The 23,186-nt window shown below is 36.6% G+C and overlaps 1 protein-coding gene across 2 annotated transcripts; it reads left to right on the forward strand.

Moving 5' to 3' along the window:
- The first annotated feature begins 46 nt into the window (after nucleotides 1–46).
- Nucleotides 47–23,158, forward strand: LOC147075798 (eukaryotic translation initiation factor 2 subunit 3-like). 2 transcript variants are annotated; one of them, XM_085942113.1, is made up of 8 exons: nucleotides 47–137; nucleotides 567–741; nucleotides 15,436–15,672; nucleotides 16,605–17,008; nucleotides 17,300–17,482; nucleotides 17,792–17,929; nucleotides 21,355–21,503; nucleotides 22,974–23,158. In XM_085942113.1, the coding sequence occupies exons 1-8, from the start codon at nucleotides 72–74 to the stop codon at nucleotides 23,029–23,031; spliced, it is 1,410 nt and encodes a 469-aa protein (XP_085798239.1). In that variant the 5' UTR covers nucleotides 47–71; the 3' UTR covers nucleotides 23,032–23,158. The 2 variants fall into 2 exon arrangements, with proteins under 2 accessions (XP_085798239.1, XP_085798238.1); XM_085942112.1 differs by lacking the exons at nucleotides 15,436–15,672; nucleotides 16,605–17,008; nucleotides 17,300–17,482; ... (1 more) ...; nucleotides 21,355–21,503; nucleotides 22,974–23,158 and adding an exon at nucleotides 2,333–5,124.
- The last annotated feature ends 28 nt before the right edge of the window (nucleotides 23,159–23,186 follow it).

The following is a 23,186-nucleotide window of genomic DNA, read 5'->3' on the forward strand; positions in this document are numbered from 1 at the left end:
CATCTCACTGATTCAGCCGAAGAGATTGTTTGAAATACGTTAATTTCTTTCGGTTTGATAGAATCCTGAAAATGGCGGCCACCGATACCCGCGCTGTTGTACAATCTAATTTACACCAACAAGACTTGTCAAAATTAGTAAGTGTACTTCTTAACAGTGATAGCAAAATCCGACTCGCGGATTTCAAATGCATATGTCAGGCCTTACCGTGCAGTAACCGAGTAACACGTGGCGGTTTTTGGTTATGTCTCGCCGACAATTTTCTAAAAATTAGCGGATAGCTTTGTATATTTGTCGATCATTCATATGTCTATATCGTTTATATCATTTCATTATTTGTTTACACTCTTGTTCTAGGATTAATTTGATTACTTTTTGGGGTGATGCAATGGTTACTTAAGTCCTTCTGTGTTCACTCCGTACCTACTGTCATTCGGACCAAACCGTAATCAAAAGTTGTGTGAAGTGACCTTTTATAATCAAAGTTTGTTAGTTATTTTTGCCAATGAAATAATTATATTTTTCGTGTAGAGATTATAATATGTATTTATTTTGGTTAATTTCAGGACGTTACAAAGTTGACAGCTGTTTCGCCAGAAGTTATATCTCGTCAGGCCACCATCAACATAGGAACAATTGGTCACGTAGCGCACGGCAAGTCGACTGTCGTAAAAGCTATTTCTGGTGTGCAGACTGTCAGATTTAAAAATGAATTGGAACGTAACATCACCATTAAGTTGGGTAAGTGTACCCCATTTTTTTTATTCACATCGCATATAATTTCACGGTTTCCTCCCAGTGTTGGACTTTGGAGCATTTGCTAAAAATATGGTATTCCATAATGGCCTAATGTGTATTTATCTAAAGTTATAGTGTTGTTACTGACTAGTTCCCCCCGACGGTCACAGATATATGCATTACTAACTTCTATACAACATAAGATGCCTTCACGGTAATAAGATGTGATCTTGATAATTGTAGTATTTCGGCGAGCATAGACAATGGACAATTATTAACCATTTTAAACAAATAAATTGGTAGAGTAATAATATAAAGAACTGGGTATTGTGCAGCTATATGAAGCTGTGTTTTTTGTGTATAATGCACAGTAGAACCTCAATTTTATTATTATTAACTTAACTATGAAACGTTATACTGTCATGTTGCTTCTCAGTACTGCAACCAAATTTAAACAAAGCATACTACCCGACAACAAGATCTCGTCAATAACAGGAAGTCGCTGTAGTCGCAAATGGAAGACTTCTCAGTGACGTTCCTGTCATGGTGGCAACGCTTTGTTTAAATAATGTATCAGCTCTCTTTTAGATGTAACTCAAAAAAAAATTTGCAGTTCAAAAATAGTTACGTAGAGACCCAACATTTGAAGTGGGGTTGTATTATATTTCGACACTTGTTGCTATTTTGTTCCTATTGGTCCGCAAAACATTTTTTGTTTTTTTTTGTGGTCCGCGGATGTAAAAAGGTTAAGAGCGTACTTCAGTAAAACAGCAAATAATTTTCAACAGTAGGTGCGTCGAAATCTGGCACTCTTCGCCAATCGGAGACCGACAGTCGAGGTGTGCGCATGTCGATTTGTTTTGTCATGGTGTCGGATGAATATATTCTTAAATCGTGTAAAGATGACTAAAAAAGTTTACGTATGTACTTGAAAAAGAAAACATGTCAATGGATATACTTATTATTAGTAATATAACAATAAACATAACATTAAATGGACTGATGTTGAATTTTTATGACAAATTATATTTCGTTCGGCATGCGTCATTTGCACAATCGGCGCATCTAGTCACGATATTTTTAGACCATGCCTCAGCTGAATTATAGCCTTAAGAAACATTGATTTAGATAACACCAATTTATATTGTTGATGGGATTTAAAACTCATCTATATTATTGTTAATCAATTTATTTGTGGCAATTAAATATTCTGTTGAATGCTCATGAACAATATTTTTTATTAAACAATCGTTCTGTAATGAGTATTCACCATTGAAGCCCAGAATGCATTTTGGATGGATAATGTGATAAGTATTGTGTGCTGTGTAATAAATGCTATGGTCATCGCAATATGGCAATTTGAAATTTGGTATAAACCACTGTCGTATGATGTTCAGTGGGGGTCTTTTTTTGTAGTTATATTGTCCGCTGAGAAATATCTCTCCGGGACCCTCCTGCTGTACTCCATGCCGCGCTCATCATATGAATGTGAGGTTCGGGCACAGTCTCCGTCGATTAACGTAGTTGTTGGAATAATGTAGCCGTGGTGCGAGATTTATACCTCATATTTATATGATGACGTGGTGTGTTGCAGTGAGGCTGCCGGAGGCGGTCATCCAAGCGTACAGCATGAAAAAGCGCAGTGGAACTTTCACAAGCGGCGGGGCAGCCAAAAAGAGGAAGACCGGCCTCCAGAAGGACGGCGAGTACATTGTGGAAGAGGTGTTGGAGCAGAAAGTGCAGAGCGGGTGCCAATTGTTTTATGTCAAGTGGAAGGGCTGGTCCCACGAGAACAACACGTGGGAGCCCATCAGCCATCTCGATAACTGCCCTAAACTGCTCCAACAATTCTTAACCACCCAGATGGAACTTCACAAAACGCAATTGGAGGCACTCAAAATGGAACTTTCCTTTGGGAAATTGTTGGACCCAGAAGAACTGAAGAAGGCGTGGGTTTTAAGTGAAGATCGTCCGCAGGCCATCGATGAGAGTGCTCTCGATCTGCTGGCGTTGCTGAATTTGCATCTTGACGAAGAGGAGTGGGCTGCAGACTTGGTGAGCAAGGCGCGGAGCAGTCTGCGAGCCTCTGCATTGACGCAGATGAGAGCCGCGCAACTTAGATCGCTCAAGGAATGGGAGACGAACATTAACGCGATAGATAAAGTTGGGAAGATCCGGGTGGAGAATGATGCAGATCTGGACGGGCCGCCGGAGAATTTCCGTTACATAAATGAAAACGTGCCTGCTGAGGGAATTATAATACCCGACGATCCTATCATGGGATGCCAGTGCGGCGGGTGCAACTCGCGAAGCGGGTGTGGTTGCGCCAAACTGGGCGGCCCTTTTGCCTACTCCACCAACAAGAGGTTGCGGGTGAACGTCGGCACTCCCATCTACGAGTGCAACAGACACTGCTCCTGCTCGGCTGATTGCGCCAACAGGGTAACGCAGAGGGGGAGAACCGCAAAGCTATGCATCTTCAAGACGTTCACCGGGTGCGGGTGGGGTGTCAGAGCGGAGCAGCAGATTAAAGAGGGCCAGTTCATCTGCGAGTACGTCGGTGAACTGATGCTGTCTGAGGAGGCCGAGAGGAGGAGCCTCACTCACGATACTTGGCGCAGTACATACCTGTTCGATCTGGACTTCAATCCCAATGAGGAGGCCACGTACACAATAGACGCGTCCCAGATCGGCAATGTCTCCCACTTTATCAACCACTCCTGCGATCCCAACATCGCCGTCTTCGCTGTCTGGGTGAATTGCCTGGATCCCAACATGCCACTGCTCTGTCTCTTCGCCTCCAGGGACATAGAGCGGGGAGAAGAGATCAGTTTTGACTATCTGCAGAAAATAGCCGATCTTCCCGATCCAAAAGAAACCGTCGATGAAAACGGTGACCCTGATAAAAAAGACAGCATTCCGATGAAAGTCACCTCACCCAACAAGTACAATACCATTCAGACCATGTGCAGATGCTTTAGTAAAAAATGTCGGCAGTTTTTATTTAAAATGGATTGACGATTGATGTTTTGTGAAAATAAATGAGTGCTGATTAAAAGTATTACAATTAGGTAGTTTATCAATAATAAGATCCTCAGGGTGAAGTGAGCCTGTGCCACCAGCTGAATCCCTGAGGTATATGAAAGCTACTTACTATTCGACTAAGGATCTGACTAAAAAAACATTTTTTTGGCATGATTTAATTACAAAATACTAATTTATATTTAAACATATAAATGGTCAACCTACAGAGCCTGGCATGAATTGAATAATTGATGATAAATAAATACATATTATACAAATATGATTTGTGATTCCGTGTGCCTTACAGTAGTAAGATAGTGTTAAATAGGTATGTAATAACAAATCCATATAGGATTTGCATAACTATTAATTTAATTACAGTGGAACCTCGATCTCCCGTTCTTGCATTAATGGTTTTCCCGCACGGATAGTTCATTTTTGAAAGTCCTGCCAAACACCCATAAGAACAATGTTAAATAATCCCGCATTAACCGTTCCCCGATTTATCGTTTTCCTCGATCTATCGTCTAAATATTATGGTTCCGTCACAAATATTATCCCGATTGACCGTTTTTGTTGGATGATTTTCATGTTGCTTTCGCAGAATTATTTATGATAAGTTCATAGTATTACGGACCTTTTAGTCGCGTCGCTTTGTTTGCACAGGTCAGTCGACGCTCAGGCTTGTCTCGCATCTCGTATCACGAATTTTTGTAAGTTCCAACTAAAATGCCACCCATGACAACTAGAACTCTAGCTGAGAAACTGAAAATAATTCAAGACATCGGAAAAATCCATGAGAAAACGAGTTTTTTTTAAATTGTATATTCCGCGTTTATCATTTTTTTCTAGGGTCCCTTGAAAATCGTGGAATCGTGGTTTCACTGTAATATAAATGATAATAATATACTGTAATGCCTCTCTAAAACCAACTCTAGAAAAGTCATAAATTGTGAAGAATTCTAAGAAAGAACTCTAAATGAGTTAAACACACTGGAGAAATTATGCTCAGTATATATACAGTCGAACTTGGTTATTACGATCACGGAAATAACGAGATCTCGGATGTAATGAGGAAACATTCGTTGGCATTTTAATTTATGATTTTTTCCATACATTTATTCACTTTTATAACGAGCTACTTCTCGGGTATACCGAGCAAAACATACGCTGTCAAAGAAAGCAATGCAATATGCTCGGTGTTAATACAACTCACGATAACAGCAACAATAATCTCATTAGCCCTGCACTAGAAGAAATCACATCAGCGAATGTCCTAGGTCAGGGTTGGCCAACCTATGGCACGCGTGTAACTGGTGGCACGCAAGATGATTTTGCAGTGCGCGCGAATATTTTATTTTGAAGAAAAAAATTTGTTTAAAAAACAGTTTTATAAATTAATATATATTAAAAAATAATGGCAACATAGCCATGCATATGCATATTTTCTTCGGTTTTTAATATTATTTTTACGAATAATATTTACCAATTGATACGCAAACGGCGAAATGCAAAAAAATGAGAGATCACATTGTATAAAAATAGCAGGCAAATGCTAAAATAATACAAGAATGAGCATTACGTTTATAAAATTAAAGTAAATATATAATTTTATAGGTCAGTCATAAGGCTTTGTACGTCATATATAATATTATCGCACTGACCTTATCAAGCGCCGAATAAGCCGTGTCGTTTACCTCTGATTTTGATCAGGTTGCAATGTTGGACCAATCAGGCAATTAAAATTAAAAATATTCAATCAACAAACCTGATGAAATTTATCAGCAGTCATTCAAAATACAAGAAGCTGATTGTTATTTTGCCTCAAACATGATCTCTAAAAATGGAAGAATATATATGGAGGAAGCTTGGTTAATGCGTCCACAATCTCCTTGAACATGGAAAGAATTATTTAAAGAATAAAAGATATAGAAAGGCTAGAAATAAGGCGAATATTATAATTATAACTTTTTCAATAGCATTTTTAAAAAAATATTTATTCATTTTTCCCCATGAAAAACTGCTTGGCATGTCAGACAAGTCGAAAAATAATATTTGGGAAATTTTGGCATGCGTACATAAAAAGGTTCGCCAACCCTGTCCTAGGTTGAATTGTTCCACTATAGCTCAGTGACAACCGGTTGAAAACTAATATCTGACCAATCAAAAAAGACACTCAACATTGTTGCTGATTACAAATATAAAAAACCATAACTCAAAATAATATGTGTATACGGCTCCAAATAGACTGCGAAATCTTTAACGTTAGACCTGGCGGCGGCGCTCGTGTTGTATCTTGTCTATGGTTTTCGCTTTCGAAGTATGGTAAGTACTGAAACGCAAGAGGAGATGATCTAGTTCTCCAAGCCGCCGCTTACCGTAAAGATTTCGCACTATAGACTGATAATTTTTTTGTATATTTAGAATAAAAAAAATATATATAAGTAAGTAGCTACCTAGTTTAATTATTATTTGTAACTTGTTACAGGAAAAGACATGTTGTACTTAAGATTTTATTTCTAAACCCTGCCACCATACGAGTGGGTGCATGAGTGAATTTGATAACGACATCTACAAGATCCATTTACGAAATGTTGAAAATAATTATGAGGAATTTACAATCACCTTTTTTTAAATTTGGAAGTCCACTGAGTCAACTTGGTCTCTGGTGTACTTGGATTCCTTCAATTTATACTGTCGAACAAGATTTTGTCAATGTGTTAAATAACCCCCTCTTACTTTTAACCGTACTTCGACTGCAACGAGTTGTCCACATGTTAAAACTGTGAACTAACAAGCCCCTCCTATTTAGTTAATCGCACTTCGACTACAGCGACTTTTGGTTATCGCCTAGATTTTGTCGGACAGTAGTTCCTCATTATATATTATATCTATCTTAATATATTCGCATACTGAATCTGCCGGGTGCCACTCCGGCACCCTTGTGGAAACGCCACCATCTTGATGACAGTCAAAAACAGTTATCTCTACAGAAATTTAATTCTAAATTGAAAAAAAAAAATTATACATAAAAAAGCTACCTTGCATGTTTAACAGTTCCAAAACAATGAGAAATTAATGTTTCTATTTCAATACACTGCTAGATGAACGCCTCCTCTCTCACTCTTCTCGGTTCCTTGTTCTTCACTGCCAAGTAACTCTACCAAACCTTGGGGTAGACATTCACTTGTCTTTGAATACCACTGGAACATTAATTTATCCAGTGACTATCTTGTCTATAAGTTATGTGTCGGGCTCTTCTCCATTTAACGGACCACATGCCCAACGTAGGTCAAAATGGATATTTTATGTTATTTTCAAAGATATATATAGTTTTGAAGCCTTATTATCCTTTATTTTAAACATTTGATGACTGCATAAATTATTTTTATTACACAAAATTGTATTCTTTCAAACCTCTCGATCTAATGTTTTAGAATATAGTCGTATTTCAGTACATCCATGTGCAGTGGTGTTATGATTTTTTAGGTTTATTAATTTTTAAACGCATTTATAAAACCTTTAATAAAATTTATGTTGACATAGGCTTCAAAATTATATAAATAGATCATCTACAATGTTTAAGGAATGTCCAGGCTTATGCTCTGAAAATACCATAAAACTCCATGTTGACCTACGTTGGGCATGTGGGCCCTTAAGGCTTTTGACATACTTGATTAAATACATCATATTATATTCTCAGCATAACCTCTTCTAAATATCATTTATAAAAAAACTACCCAATTACAATCATAACTTTGTTGTGACCACTTATCGTACTTCACCACCCCTTTCAACCAGATGTCAATTTATGTGGTGGAAGAGTAAGGTTTCTCTGAACTACAGTAGCACCTGATAATGCTCACAACATCTGCTGGACTAACATCAAGCCCTTTGGGTAATCTATGACTTCTCATTACATTGTCACTTGCTAAATTATGGTTTGCAGGGTCGATATCAGATTGGATCTCATAGCAAAATTTAATAAGTAGGTTAATATTATTAAACTCATAAGTATAACTGTAAATTTTTGTCTTCAAAAATTTTTTGCATGACCAAAACAATCTGCTCTTATGAGGAATTCTGGAATTAAAATAAAAATAAAATAACATACCTCTATTGGAGTAATAAGGCAATATGTAAAATACGTCTGTGATTGTTAATTTGTGAAATGTTTTTTCACAATGAAAGATAATTTATTATTTATTCACAGTTAATTACTCATGTTTATTTCATTTAAGCCATATTTTTTTTTATTACAAATAATTGTATAATATGCACAATTTTTTCTTGTTAACCCCTGTCCTATGACATAAATACGTATGACATTCTTCAAAATTTTAGAACAGACAGCATTTATGTTTATTCATATGGCGAGAAAAGATAGAGAATGGCTAATGTCAAAATTTGTAAATATATCCTCCACTCTGCAGACTACATGCTCTGCTTAGGAGTGAATATGGAAATTTACTTTTTATGTTTTCCGATAGTTTTTGTAGTTGATAGTTCCAAATGTTTATAGGTGAATTTAGGTGATGATTAATGATTTTTATATATTTAATGTATACCTATTAAAAAAATGTTTCAATGTGCCTTTAAATAATCATTTAATGCGCAGTCATTCTGTTGTAATGTAATAAATTTAAGATTAGATTTATCACCACAAGAGGATGTCAGTTGTAACATGTCATCACTGTACTAATTATTTTTATATAATAAATTTTCCCATTTATACCAATTTTGTGATTATTTATATTGATTACCCAATTTTATTCCTATATGAGCTTTGGATGTGTGCAAAATGAGCAAACTGAAAGCTTCAAAATCGAATCAGGTGTGAGACATGGGGATGCGCTATCTGCTATGGTATTTAACCTTGTGGTGGAATCCATAGCTCGTGAAACCAACATAAGAGGATGGGTAGATAATAGTACAATGCAGATGTGCACTTATGCTGACGACATAGTAATTACAAGCAGATCCAAACAGGATGATCGACCATGGTGGCACTATGAAAATAAAAGCAGAAAACTAAGTATATGGTCAGCACACGCGATCAGGTACTGCTGCAGAATATAGACATAGGACAGCATGCATATGAAGGGGTGGATAAGTTCACGTATCTCGGATCCAGCCTAAATACCCAAAATAAGACAGCAGAGGAGATAAAAATCCGCCTTCCGGGAATAAATGCTGGCATGCCTGCAAGCGACTGGTGGGGTCGAAAATTCTAGGCCGAATAAGTAATAAAACAATTATAAGGCCAGTGTCACTTATGGCTGTGAGACTTAGTGCTTAACTCAAAACGAAGAAAATAAATTAGCTGTCTTCGAGTGCAAAATACTCCGAAAAATCTTTGGAGCCACGTTGGAAAATGGGAACTACAGAATAAAAATGAACCACGAGTTGGAAGAGCTGATTGAACAGCAAACAATCATAAGATACTGTAAGTCCCAAAGACTACGATGGGTGGGACATGTGGAGAGAATGCCTGAAGTTAGAGCGCCAAGGATCATGACGAAGTGGCTACCCCAACGGAAGAGACCCAGAGGCCGTCCAAGAAGGAGATGGGCTGAAGTCGTAGAAGTGGACTGGCTTCATATAGAAAGACCCGGTGACTAGAGAAGTGTGGCGAGAGACCCGTGTGAGCGGAGAGCGGTTGTAGAGGAGGCCAAATACCACCCCAGGATGTAGCGCCGTGGAAGAAGAAGATGAGGTTTGGATTCGATCAAATCGTGATTCGATTTAATGTGACTCTTTCAAAATGAAGTAAAATGTTAAGTTGCTATTGATTTAAAAATAAGAAAAATAGCCAAAAATTATGACATTGTCGTTGATTACATCAAATCAAGATGAGTTAATTATATATTTTATTAAAATTAGTGATATCCCTTCTTAATACAGAAAGATAAATTAAATATACTATGAAGTAGTGGCGAAGATTCCGTATTAGGCGATTTTTAAAGCCTACCATAAGAAAAATAATTTTCAATTTCACATTGACGTATTTACATAATCACATAAATATTGTATAAAAATAATTTCTTCAATATGCCAACGACATCTATTGTATAATTATGTAGGAATCGATAGGGATAAGCACCATCTGTGGTATCTGTCGAAAGTTTTAAAAAAAACACCACATCACGACTCTTCAACATTGTAATGTATAGATTATTTGCTGGTGAATCCGAGTGTTTTTTTGTATTGAGTTTATGTCATGTGATCTCAAGGTATCTAGTAGTCCATACAAATCGGTAGGCTGTTGAAGCAGCGCCTAACACATTTGCCCATAGTATTATTATCTATGGCTCCTGTTCAAAATAATTAATAATAAGATAATTTAAAGAAATAATGTATAGGTTCAATCAAATATAAATGTGTCACTAAATTTCAAAACACACTACAGTACACTCTCAGTAATCCGCCGCTCGATTATCCGACAACTTCTATAATCTGCCGTTATTTTTACTAGTTGAAAGCACAAAATTAAGCTCTATAATTCGCCGGTATTTGATTGTCAAATTCAGTAGTCCGCCGCGTACATGTATACAACGCAGATGAGACAGGCTTATTTTGGAAACTTCTCCTTCGTAAAACCTACATAATGTAATGTTCCACGGAGGAAAGTGCCCAAGGACTGCATCACAATTATGCCGTGCTCCAATGCAACCGGGACACACAAAATGAAGTTTTTGGTTATAGGGAAAGCTAGGAATCCTAAGCCATAGTAATATTGGATTATCTTCTTATTTCCCGTAAGTAAACCTGACAAGTATGCTTTCTCCACAGCCTACTTCTTTCCAAAAGTCACCCTTCGTCACTGGTATGAAGAAATAGACTGATTCAAATCCTATTGTTGAAATCAATGTGATCAGACAACAGTTCCAACCTAAGTGTGCCTGTATTTCTATCCAACTATTTCATTTCTATAAAAACCTGTCGGTATATCAGCATCACACTTGATTAAGCCCATGTTATCGACAACGGTTGGAAATCTGCTTGCCCCTCTGCCCACATCTCACTTTATTACTTTTAACATTGCTATCTGATCATTTTACCAATTCTTGATGAATTGTTGCAATTGCGTACGTTTTGTATTGTCTGGGTACTTTTTGAGAAAGCGGTATAAAACTTTACTAATCTGATACCAATAATGTGGTCTATAAGCTATGTAAGTATCGACAATATCTGTCCAGTGGTTTTTGAGTTATGGAATATTAAACTAGACCGTGGTTCACAAAGTGTGTCCCGCAGGCCAATTATGTGCCGCGTGACTTTGTTGTGTCTTGCAAGATTTATGTTAAATCTGTAGTATTTTTTATTCTTCATATTGAATATTAAAAATTACATTTAAAATTAAATATCCTCTGGCAAGAATGAATGGTCGGACACTTTGATATTTGCGTATGCGGAAAATTTACAGACAACCATATCGCATATGTTTTGCATGTTTTCACCACAAAATTTAAGATTACACAATGAAATATTTTTTTATTTTTTTGCCTTATGTTTTTTTAAATACAGAAAATATTTACAAAAGGAAGGCCTGCCAAATATTTTTGATTTCAAAATTGTCCCTTTGACGAAAAAGTTTTTGAACCCCTGAACTAGACGGATGGAAATAAAAAAAACTATTTTGTTCTTTTATATTTATTGGAAAACATCGATAAAAGACAAATACAGTCGAACTTGGTTATTACGAGGAAGATGGGACCGACTGAATTTGCTCATTATAAGCGTTACTCATTAAAACAGAGAATAGGTATTTTTAAATGAGCGGTCACATATCACAAAAAGTCGAAAATAAAAAATCTGAAAACCATTGTAAAAATCCCCGAAACAAGCTGGCATTCATAAACTACAAAAGAAGTTGTTTATTGTAATGAACGCTGGTAGGTACCTACCTACTGACTTCACAAACCTTGGATTTTTTACTTATTTACTTTTTCAATATTGTCGGCGAAAACACCAATTAGGTAGGTACTTAGAATTAGGTAGGTACTTAGTAGGTACCTTAGGTACTTAGATCCCGGCGGCATCCTGTCCGGTCGGATTTTATTGCTTAGGGTCGAAATGTTTTTATATTTTCGATATTTTATCTCAGTATATCCGATAAGTTGCTCGTTATAACAGTGAATACATGTATGGAGAAAATCTTAAACTAAAATGTCAACGAATGTTTCCTCATTACATCTGAGATATCCGTGATCGTAATAACCGAGTTCGACTGCATTTCAAAATAGACAAAACATTTTTATCATTAGTGGAGATTGAAAGTTCTGTTAACAAACACTGGGACATTATGGATGGATTTTGCTCAATCACACCCTAAAATAATGAGAATTTGGAAAATGTTTGGAAATTCAGTTGTATAATACGAGGGTGGGTCAATAATTCCTTAGAAAAAGCATTAAAACAGTTTTTATTTTTGTATTTTTTTTTATTTCTCAACATAATCTCCTTGGAGCTCAATACACTTGGTTAGACGTTTCTCAATTTTTTTTAAACCGTCAGAAAAATAAGTTTTCGGAAGGTCCTCAAAATAAGCATTTGCCCGATCGATGACTTCTTCATTTGAAAAAAAACGTTGTCCACTTAGCCATTTTTTTAAGTTTGGGAAAAGGAAAAAGTCACTGGGGGCTAAATCTGGCGAATACGGTGGGTGGTCGACCAATTCGAACTTCAATTCTTCAATTTTAGCCATTGATCGTAAACATGTGTGAACACGGGCATTGTCCTGATGAAAGAGGATTTTTTTCCTGTTTAAATGAGGCCGTTTTTCTTCAATTTTGTTTTTTAGCTGGTCCAATAAAGATGCATAATAATCCCCTGTTATTGTTTTTCCTTTTTCCAAATAGTCAACGAAAATAATTCCACGTGCATCCCAAAATACAGTAGCCATAACCTTACCAGCTGATTTTACGGTTTTCGCCTTCTTTGGACATGGTTCGCCTTTCGCAATCCACTGCTTTGACTGTTCTTTCGTCTCGGGAGTATAGTGGTGTATCCATGTTTCATCTACAGTCACAAAGCGACGAAAAAATTCATCCGGATTGCGTTGCATGAGCGACAACAGGGCTTTAGAGGCCACCACCCTATTGCGTTTATTGTCGACTGTGAGCAAACGCGGCACCCATCTTGCAGAAATTTTTTTCATGCCCAATTTGTCATGTAAAATAGAAATGACGCTATCTTTTGAGATCCCTGTAACCTCAATTATCTCACTCAACTTTAATCTTCGGTCACTTAACACCATATCGTGGATTTTATTGATCATTTCTGGTGTAGTCACCTCTACAGGACGTCCTGAGCGTGGTTCATCCTTTGTTGATGTACGACCACGTTTAAATTCATTTAACCAGTTATAAATAGTTGCAAGTGAAGGAGCAGATGTGCCGTGAACTAAATCCAACTCATTTTTTATTTCCTTTGCTGTTAACCCTTTTATATTAAAATGTTTAATAACAGCTCTAAACTCAATTTTCTCCATTTTTGTAAACAAGCAAATTTTTTTTTTTAAATGTACGAGAAACACACAACAACCCGACCAATCTGATTGAAACTTCGCAGCATACTGAATCGGTAGTGCCGCTGCATGAAAACAAACCGCTTACAGTACTAGTCGCGCCACCTGTCGGCTTTTCTAAGGACTTATTGACCCACCCTCGTATAATATGATTTCATAGAGATTTTAAAGGAGAAGCATTGACCATTCTAATTTTTATTTCCTTAATTAACCAGGTGTTTTCAGGTTTATAGGAAGCTTGCGTGATCTCATCGTATCACATGATTAGTATTTGTACACTCAGGGACCTGCTGTAGAAGTGAGAGAATGTGTGAATTTACACACTTAAACTGGGATGCAGTTTCCCTTTACCGTCACGCAGTAGGCTTTTTGCATAGTAGGAGAATAGTTAGACGATAAGTGTCCAAAAGAAGACCAAGACTTATCATTTTCCCGACAAGTGGAAAATTGAGCAGGTATATCTTTATGATGTTTAAAGACATGGTGTTTAATTTGTAACGTCCCAGTGTCCTTAGTCAAATAGCGTACGTTTGTTCCAGTTTGAAGAATGACAATGGGACAGTGTTAGATTACTGCCAGTTTTGATTAATACTGGATAGTCAGGGTCATGGCCCCCACAAGGGGGGGGGCTGACAGGGCTGTAGCCTGGGGGCCCGGGCTTAGAAGGGGCCCGGTGTGGCAGGTCAAGCGAGATAAACGCACCACAAATTTGCTCTAATAGTAAAAAAAGTCACCTGTGGCGCTGTTAGGCGAGTGGAATTTTATTTTATAATATCTTGTGTTTCCTGACTAATAAAAATTTATCCAACATGGTGAAGGGTCACATGTTACTTGGCTATCACAAAAGGGGGTTGCGATCAGTGCTTCAAAATATGATGCTAAGTGCCGACAATTCAAACGGATTTTTTTAAAAACATCAAAAGTCGCTAAAAATATACGGAATACCAATACCCTTTATTTTACACGGAACCCTGGAGTTCCACGGTATATCGTTTGGGAAACACATTACACTGCCCTTAAAATTAGCGATAGGTTGGGGGCCCTCTTCATGATGTGGGGGCCATGGTCAGGGTAGATCACAGTCTACTTGAAGTTGAATAGGCCAACAGATTTACATGCTAATTTATTATATATTTTGTTTTTGGGTTGTCAACCGGTTCTTCCATCTATCTCTTTCTTCATCAGACCTTCTTTTTCTCTCATACTTTTAAAATATTGAGTAAAAAACACAAGAGGACATTTTGGTTAAGGGCCAAATACCGTAATTGCGATGTTTTATAAAACTAATTAATTGTTCATCCTTTACACAGTATAGCGAAATACTAAATTACAAGGCTAATAATTAAAAATTAATAGTCAATATAAATTTTCTTATTGCTTTATTAGTGGTGTTATAAATGAGCTCTTTTATTATAGGTACATGGGGCAATGCTACTAGGATAATTTTGTGAATTTGAAAAGGTTTCCTTGAGGGGAAATTATCACCTGTCTGATCTATGGAGTTTATACTTTCTGGTATTTGTCTGATCATCGAAAGTTGAAGGGCCCATATAAAGTTAAATAGCATGAGACATCGGTTAGCACAAGTGACTGAAATGACAGTGTTATTTGAATAAATGCACCCATCGCTGATACAGTGTGCCTGTTATTTAGACAATTCTACGTCAGTTGATGTATGCATATGACAAATAAATATCAAACTGGTTTCAATAGCTTGGATACTATAATAAAACATTTTTTATGCTGCTACTCTTTTGTGTTAGTGTAGATAAATCAGTACTCAATACAACTTTGCTTTGTTAATGAAGATTGAATTATAATCAATATTATAATTATGGAAGAACCTCGATTATCCAGATTTCTATATGATCGTCAGTTTCCACTTAGTATATTTTAATAATGAACGATTTAAATAGTATATGAAAAAAAGTGTAAAATAACCTACATTCCCATACAATCAGTCTGGATAATGGAGGTTTCACTTTATTAACTTTTTGTCAACAATTCATATTAATTGGATACCTGTCATTCATGTGTTATGCATCCAAAAATTGGCTACATAATGCATACACCTAAATATTTACATAAGTATGACTGTGCATATTATGACTCTTAGTATAATGCAACTTTTTTGATCTCTCCAGGTTACGCAAATGCAAAAATTTACAAATGCGACAATCCAAAGTGTTCTCGTCCGGCCAGTTACATATCGGGAGGCTCCTCCAAGGATGACAGTTTCCCTTGTCTCCGGCCCGCCTGCACCGGAAGGTTCCAGCTGGTGAGGCATGTCAGCTTTGTGGACTGCCCCGGTCACGACATCCTCATGGCCACCATGCTCAACGGAGCTGCTGTCATGGATGCAGCTCTTCTCTTAATAGCAGGTATATACTACGACTAACCCTCACCTAGTAGCGATTCTCTGACCGTGTTTGGAATTTGATCATATTTTTTTCAGAGAAAATCAGAAAAATGCTTAAATTTAACACACCTCACAACTTCTCACTTAAACACCTTAATTTGCTTACAATGACAAGAATATTATCTGGATAATTGAAAAAATAATAAAATATCTGTTTTACTTCCAGAATAAACCTTTTTGAAAAATTCATCTTTTTTTTTACTAATCTTTTAAATTAAAATTTTCCCTATAATTATATGAAACTTGTTCTGGCCTGTTGTATGTCACCGTCACTTTTTGTGTCTCAGGATACGCCCTGTTAAGACTGGGTGTACCCAGGTATTGATTGATTGGGTGGAAACTGGGCAATGTTTAATTATGTAAAAACTTGTTTAAAAAAATTATAAAAATTCAACCATACTAAAAACATCTTTGAATTACATTGACAGATCTATTCCAATGTAACACTTGATTGCGAAATCATGAAAAATTTTGCTAAATATGCTATTATGTATTCTGAACTTATCACAGGGCTATGAAACATTTGTCAACATGGTTTTTGCCAGTTGATGTGTTGATTAGATAAATCACCGAGCTGTCGACAATTTATTTCGCAGGCGTGAGTTTGCATTAAGTAAGGTGTGATTTTGCACGAAGCGTGAACCATGGGTACTAACTCAAAGTTTCACCTAACGCTGTGCTGTCAAGTTATTTTAGATTATCGTCTTGCACCCAGAATACATTCGTAACACAATGTATTTATCTTCGATCTAGAAAAATAACGAAAAAGTGTTGTCGGGTTATGTGGTTGGAGTAGATCTATATGTGTTATAATACATAAATGACCTGTTGAAGATGGGGGAGTGGATATGTTTATATGTATGATTATATAGCCATCCATCGTTATGTTGACAGGCAACGAGTCATGCCCTCAGCCACAAACGAGTGAGCATCTGGCCGCTATAGAAATCATGAAGCTGAAGCACATAGTGATCCTTCAGAACAAGATTGACCTCGTGAAGGAGGGACAGGCCAAGGAGCAGCAAGAGCAGATCGTAAAGTTCGTTCAGGGCACAGTCGCAGAGGGCGCGCCCATAATCCCCATTTCCGCCCAGCTCAAGTACAACATCGAAGTGCTCTGCGAGTACATCACCAAGAAAATCCCCGTCCCGCTGAGAGATTTCACATCTCCGCCCAGGATGATCGTCATCAGGTCTTTCGACGTCAACAAGCCCGGTTGCGAGGTGGTCGACCTCAAGGGAGGCGTCGCCGGAGGCTCTATTCTGCAGGGAGTCCTCAAAGTTGGCATGGAAATTGAGGCATGTATCCATTCCATCCATTAAATGTATACAGTAAGACCCTGTTAATACGAACATGGCACAGTTATAGTCAGTAATGTCTAGAAATATAATTTGATGATGTATATATACGTATAATTCATATAAATTAGATGATATGAAATATAACAGTTTTTGTAGGATGGCTAATATTATATGAGCTGTCCAGAGCTCAGCAAATACAACAGTCACCGCAAAGCGGATAAGAATTTGTGTAAACTGTCCTATATCATATCTCAAATGTATGTAACTGACGTATGTATCGCTCTGCAGGTTCGTCCTGGTTTGGTAAGCAAAGATGCGGAAGGCAAACTCACTTGCAAACCGATCTTCTCTCGGATTGTGTCGCTGTACACGGAGCAGAACGAACTTCAGTTTGCTGTTCCCGGTGGTTTAATTGGAGTCGGAACTAAAATTGAGCCAACCCTCTGTCGGGCTGACAGACTCGTGGGACAGGTAATTATTATTTCTACTTCGTATTTGCTAAAAAAAATTTGGGTGCCCTGAAACAATTTTTACACTATGGGTGGCGTGAAGCAAAAGAGTTTGAAAACCACTGCCAGTGGCTTCAGATAAAGGAACGGCTCTCGATAAAATGTCTGAGGTGCATTCTGCAGTTTTTTGGATATATTGTGGTTTTTTCTCAGTATATGGATGGATGTGACAGTCTTGACTTCTATCATGATCTCACTGCAATGTAGTGGCCACCTTATTTGATTCTGGCACATATAGAGGGTAAAAAGTTAAAGAGGATTGTTTTTTCAGGTGTTGGGTGCAGTCGGTGCGTTGCCAGGAATATTTGTGGTTCTGGAAGTGTCGTATTATTTGTTAAAGAGACTGTTGGGTGTCCGCACAGAGGGAGATAAGAAGGCTGCTAAGGTGCAGAAACTAGCTAGAAATGAGGTAAATGTTTTATATTGTTTCTATGTAAAAAAAACACATTCATGGATTGGAAATAGAATGGAATCTTGTTGGCGGGTGAAATTCACATGTTAGTTGATATGTGTGCATTTGGAACATATGTTTTAGTCAACGTTCTCCTTTTGCTTCTTCCCACCTCTTATTAACCCGGCCGGCGCCGATGTCACACACCTTGTACAAATCGGCCAAATTCGCAATGCGCATGTGTATAAATCGATGTCACCGCGTCCATATTTATCATACGGGACTGATTTTTTCACGTAAATTTGGCCTGATTTGTCCTTCTCCTGCCACCTATGACATATTTTAAAAGCATTGGTTCTAAATATAAAATAATCACCAAAGTTTCGAACCAATTCGTACGGCCAAGTTTTGCCGGTCGACAGAAATCAGTTTGAACTGCGCGCCGCGACTGCGCAGTATACGACAGACTTTCAACCGAGCGGGCCATTGCGCGGGATTGTATTTATCGCATACAAGTTGAATATTTACCGCAATCGTTGATAAATACTTTTTTTGCTGTCTGGTGTACTTATCACATTAAAACTGGCATGATTAACTATTGAACGTATGATTTTATTTTACCGCGATTTTTAAAATACTTTTTGTACTGTCTACCGTGTCCCATTTTAGTGAATGTGAAAATTAATACTGATATCAATAACTATTGTGTGTGAGTTTAATGGTTTCTGTGATTTGGCGTTCCCTAATACTGTAGTTAAACATTTTAAAAACATTTCATAGTTTTATAGTGCGTAAATATGGAGGAAGAAAATGTGCGTACTAATGAGGAATTGGACTCAGATTATGATATGTCGGAAGAGGAATTGGAACAGCATGAGACTGATCATGACGTCGACGATACGGACTCTGACGAGCCAATTGAATTTTTGCGGTCGTGGAGAACTGGCCCGTATATTCCAATAGTTCACGAATTCAATGATTGTCGATCTGGCGTGACATCGAACGACTTGAACGAATCCTCTCCCGAATGTCTTTTCTTTGAACATTTTTTGAATAAAAATATAATGTCGGAAATAGTGAACCAAACGAATACATTTTTTAACCATTCGTACAGTGCGGGAGACCTTGGACCGAAATCGCGATCACACAATTGGACAGACACGTCAGTGCCGGAGTTGTATACATTTTTTGCCGTATCAATGCTGATGACTCGAAATAAGCACACGTCGATAGAGGAACATTGGAGTACCGATCCTTACCTGCATGCAGACATTTTTGGGAAAATAATGGCTAGAAATCGATACCAACTTATTTTACAAATGCTTCATTTTTCTGATCCTAGTGTGACCGCCTCAAATGATAGACTAGCTAAAATTAGATTACTGTTAGAACACACAAGAACAATTTTTAGGGAAACGATGATACCGTATCAGAATCTTTGCATAGATGAGAGCATAATCGTGTTTAAGGGTAGATTAATTTTTAAACAATTCATTCCTTCCAAAAGACATCGATTTGGAATAAAAATGTTTGTGATGTGTGACGTAATGACAGGATATATTATTGACTTTATAATTTATTGTGGGGAAGGGACTGACATACAAGACAATGAAAATCTCGGTATTTCCGGTGCGGTAGTGACAACGCTAATGAAAGACTACATCGGGAAAGGTCACACCTTATGGTGTGATAACTGGTATTCGAGTCCGGCGCTTTTTAAATACCTTCACTCTCACAAAACGAATGCTTGCGGTACAGTGAGAAAAAATCGTAAAGATATGCCAGAGTTCAGCAAACTGAAAAAGGGAGATACCGAGTCTAAGTACAATAGTCCACTTTTGGCTCTGAAATGGCACGATAGGAGGGATGTTCACATGCTATCCACCCTCCACGATGCATCATTTGGACCAACGGGAAAAGTGAACTATAGAACTGGCGAAAACATCGAAAAACCAAAATGTGTTATAGATTATAACAAAAATATGGGTACGGTAGATAAGTCCGACATGATGCTTAGCAACTTGTCGTGTATGAGAAAGTCGATCAAGTGGTATAAAAAGGTCGCATTCCACATGATCGACTTATATTTATTAAATGCTTTTTATTTATATAAATTTATTAAATGTGACAAAAAAACATTGGGCGATTTTCAACTCTGTGTAATAAAACAATTAGTGAACAAATATTGTGTGAGAATTTCAAATGCACCCCTGCCCAAGCCGACAGCGTCAACTAGCGATAATCCCGTACGATTATTGCCCAAAAGTGCAACGGGACATTTGCCAGAATACATTTTACCGACACAAAATACCGATAAGCCTAGAAGGAGATGTTTCGTATGCGGGAATTCTAAAAAAAATCCGAAAAAAACAAAACTCTCTCGCTATATGTGCCCAACGTGTGATGTTGCGTTATGTCTGTCACCTTGCTTTAAAATATATCACACGTCAAAAGAATTTTAAAATAGGTTTATTATTGTATTTGTTTTTTTTTTAATATCTGAGTTCGTGTTAATTTATCAATAATATTCAATAAGTTAAGTGTTTGTGTAGTTTAAATATATTAAAAGGGTCCCCTTTATATTTGTTTACGACTCAACCCGAAGACATTAATATGTGATTTATCGATATGCACTTGAAAATTAGTAACACTTCAATTCGTGGGAACGTAATGCACAAGTGTCGAAATAGTACACACCGCGCAGAGCTCTAACTATTGGCTACAAAATGGCGTCTTACGGTGAGTTCTTTCAAATTTGGATAGCATTCGTTTGTTCGAGTGTTTCTGATATTATAACTGATTTATTACGGTTTTCTAGTGTGTCGAAATTATTTTAATGGTTTTGGGTTCTCGACTGGAGCTGTGACATATTTTTTATTGCTTTTTTTAGTATAGAACAAAGACGATAATGAAATTCATGCGTAGTTATGGTGCGTCATACGATTTTTGAGGCAGGTGCCGGGTTAATCTTATTATCTTAAGTGAAGTGGACTAACAATCAATCCTCACAAAAAGTCAAAGAAAAAAAAAGATATTTGTCTATCAAGTACTTGATTTCATCCAGTTACCAAGCATCATTGTTTGATGGTGTTATTAAATTGAATGAATTGAGAGTATATAACTTGGAAAACCATTTGAAACTTACTGTTTAAAAAAGTTAATAAAACCCTTGTGTTTTGCTTGCTGAATGCTTCATAATATATAATTATTATGTAGTAATTATCTGTACTACTAATAATAATTACTAAATCATAAATACTGAAGTGGGTAACAAATTAAAAAAAAAAAAAAAATCCATCATAAGGATTGTCATTTTTCACTTATGGTTTTAAAAGTTTTTCTTTCATCGGTATTTTGCAGTATTGTTGATAGATTGATCTATTATGTTGATATATAAGATAATATATAGAATGTAATTTAACACCAATTGTTTTTGCGTGCAGGTTTTGCTGGTGAACATAGGGTCCCTGAGCACAGGCGGCAGAGTGGTGGCCACCAAGGCTGATTTGGCCAAGATCGCTTTGACTAGTCCCGTCTGCACCGAGGTGGGCGAGAAGATCGCTCTCAGCAGACGCGTTGAAAAACATTGGAGGTAACTTCGTTTTATGTGTACTCACTCTTTTAAGGTGTGGTCTGTCTACCATGTGTAAACGCGGCCAATACAATATGTCCTGTTTTGTTTATTAATTTATGGATGGTCTAATAGCAACGCATAACCATTGCGTGCAATCAAATGTGTAATATTATAGTATTTTTTCATACATTAAAATATAATATACAGTAGTATCTCAATTCTCCATTTGTCTATGAGGAGTATCATTATAACTGGTGAAATTTTCAGTATAACAAATTTCAAATAACAGGAACGCATCTAGGCCAAATGGAATTTTCATCATGCATATCGCACCCCCAGTAAAATACTGTAGTAAGTCAAAAATTGGCATTTTGCAGGAGAGCCATTTGAAGTTTCAAATATTCTTTGTAAATACAGGAAAAGTCTGAATGTAAAAATTATTACTCATTTTTATGGAAAAACATGATCTATTTTCAACTGTATTCATCATTTTTCTCTAAAACATATACAAACGGAGATATTTGAATATTTCTGAGTTACGACTGTATTTTATTAGGATATTTGACAATTTCATGGCAAAATTTGAATCAACTCAATACTTTCTATGTAAATTTCCCTACCATCACTCTAATAATTTCAACTAATTTGTTGGGCACTGTAAAGGAAGGTTTTCAAAATATTAAGTTATGGTACAATCTTTAAAGATTTATTGAAAAAAAAAGAAAAATACAATTATTAGTTCAAAACAACAAAAAAATACTTAATTATTTAATTTAATGGGAAAATAAATTTTTTACATACGATTTTTAATTTTTAAACATCACTTGGAAGAGAAGCAAAAAATCATAATAAAATTCACGATGTTTAGCGGTGCAGAGGAAAGCAAATCCTTCTTTTTAATTGTTGTTATTTTTGGCCACTCTTGATATGCTTTGGATATATTGAGACCATCCATTGGTAACGGTTTGCCTATTTGCTGTTGTCGAACATTCAATTTCCTACATTCTTCATGATAACTGGTTTTAAAAAAAATAATGTATGGATAGTCTCTGTCTACTTTTATAACTTTAATCTTCTGCCACAAAACTTTTTCTCCATTTTCATCCGTGTTGTAATTTTTACCGATTTCATCTGCTAGTTTTTTCATGTTGAGAAAATTATTTGTCGTCATGGGTTTAACTATGTATGGTTGTCCTGTTTTCTTACTTGTTTGTACAATGGTAATCATTTGGCTGGGCACAAATATTGGTCCACTTTTTAGAGCCCTGGTCTTCTGCTGCTCAATTGTAGAATGGACGATACAGTATTTTACTGGGGGTGCGATATATTTGCTCAAAAAAGCAATTTGTTGCTTTTAAAAATAAGCAGCATTTCCTTTATTTAATGTGGTTCATATTTGTGTTAAGTTATCCGAATTTTATATCCATTTCATTGTGATTGAATTTTTTATTTCTGTTATTAATGTGTGCTTTTGTTGTTTCTTTTCAGATTGATCGGATGGGGGCAAATTCGCGGAGGGGAAACCATTGAGCCTACCAAGAATTGATTTGCACCCGCCCGCTAACATCTTCAACTAATTTAAAAATAATGATCCTTTTTCATAAAAGTTATATATACAAGGTGTTATTTATAGTAAATAAACAATTTACGATGAAACCTATCGTTTAATTATACCTATTAGTGATTTCATTTCTTCGAACC

Source organism: Rhyacophila brunnea, unplaced genomic scaffold, assembly GCF_057557595.1.
Source record: "Rhyacophila brunnea isolate RB1 unplaced genomic scaffold, BYU_Rbru_1.0 scaffold_14, whole genome shotgun sequence".
Classification (NCBI taxonomy): domain Eukaryota; kingdom Metazoa; phylum Arthropoda; class Insecta; order Trichoptera; family Rhyacophilidae; genus Rhyacophila; species Rhyacophila brunnea.

Excerpts from the sequence above, each read along its gene's own strand:
- LOC147075798 (XM_085942112.1), top strand. The coding sequence starts at position 72 with ATGGCGGCCACCGATACCCGCGCTGTTGTACAATCTAATTTACACCAA. Across the intron at positions 138-566 it reads AACAAGACTTGTCAAAATTA|GACGTTACAAAGTTGACAGC; the intron begins GTAAGTGTACTT and ends GGTTAATTTCAG. Across the intron at positions 742-2,332 it reads TAACATCACCATTAAGTTGG|TGAGGCTGCCGGAGGCGGTC; the intron begins GTAAGTGTACCC and ends GGTGTGTTGCAG.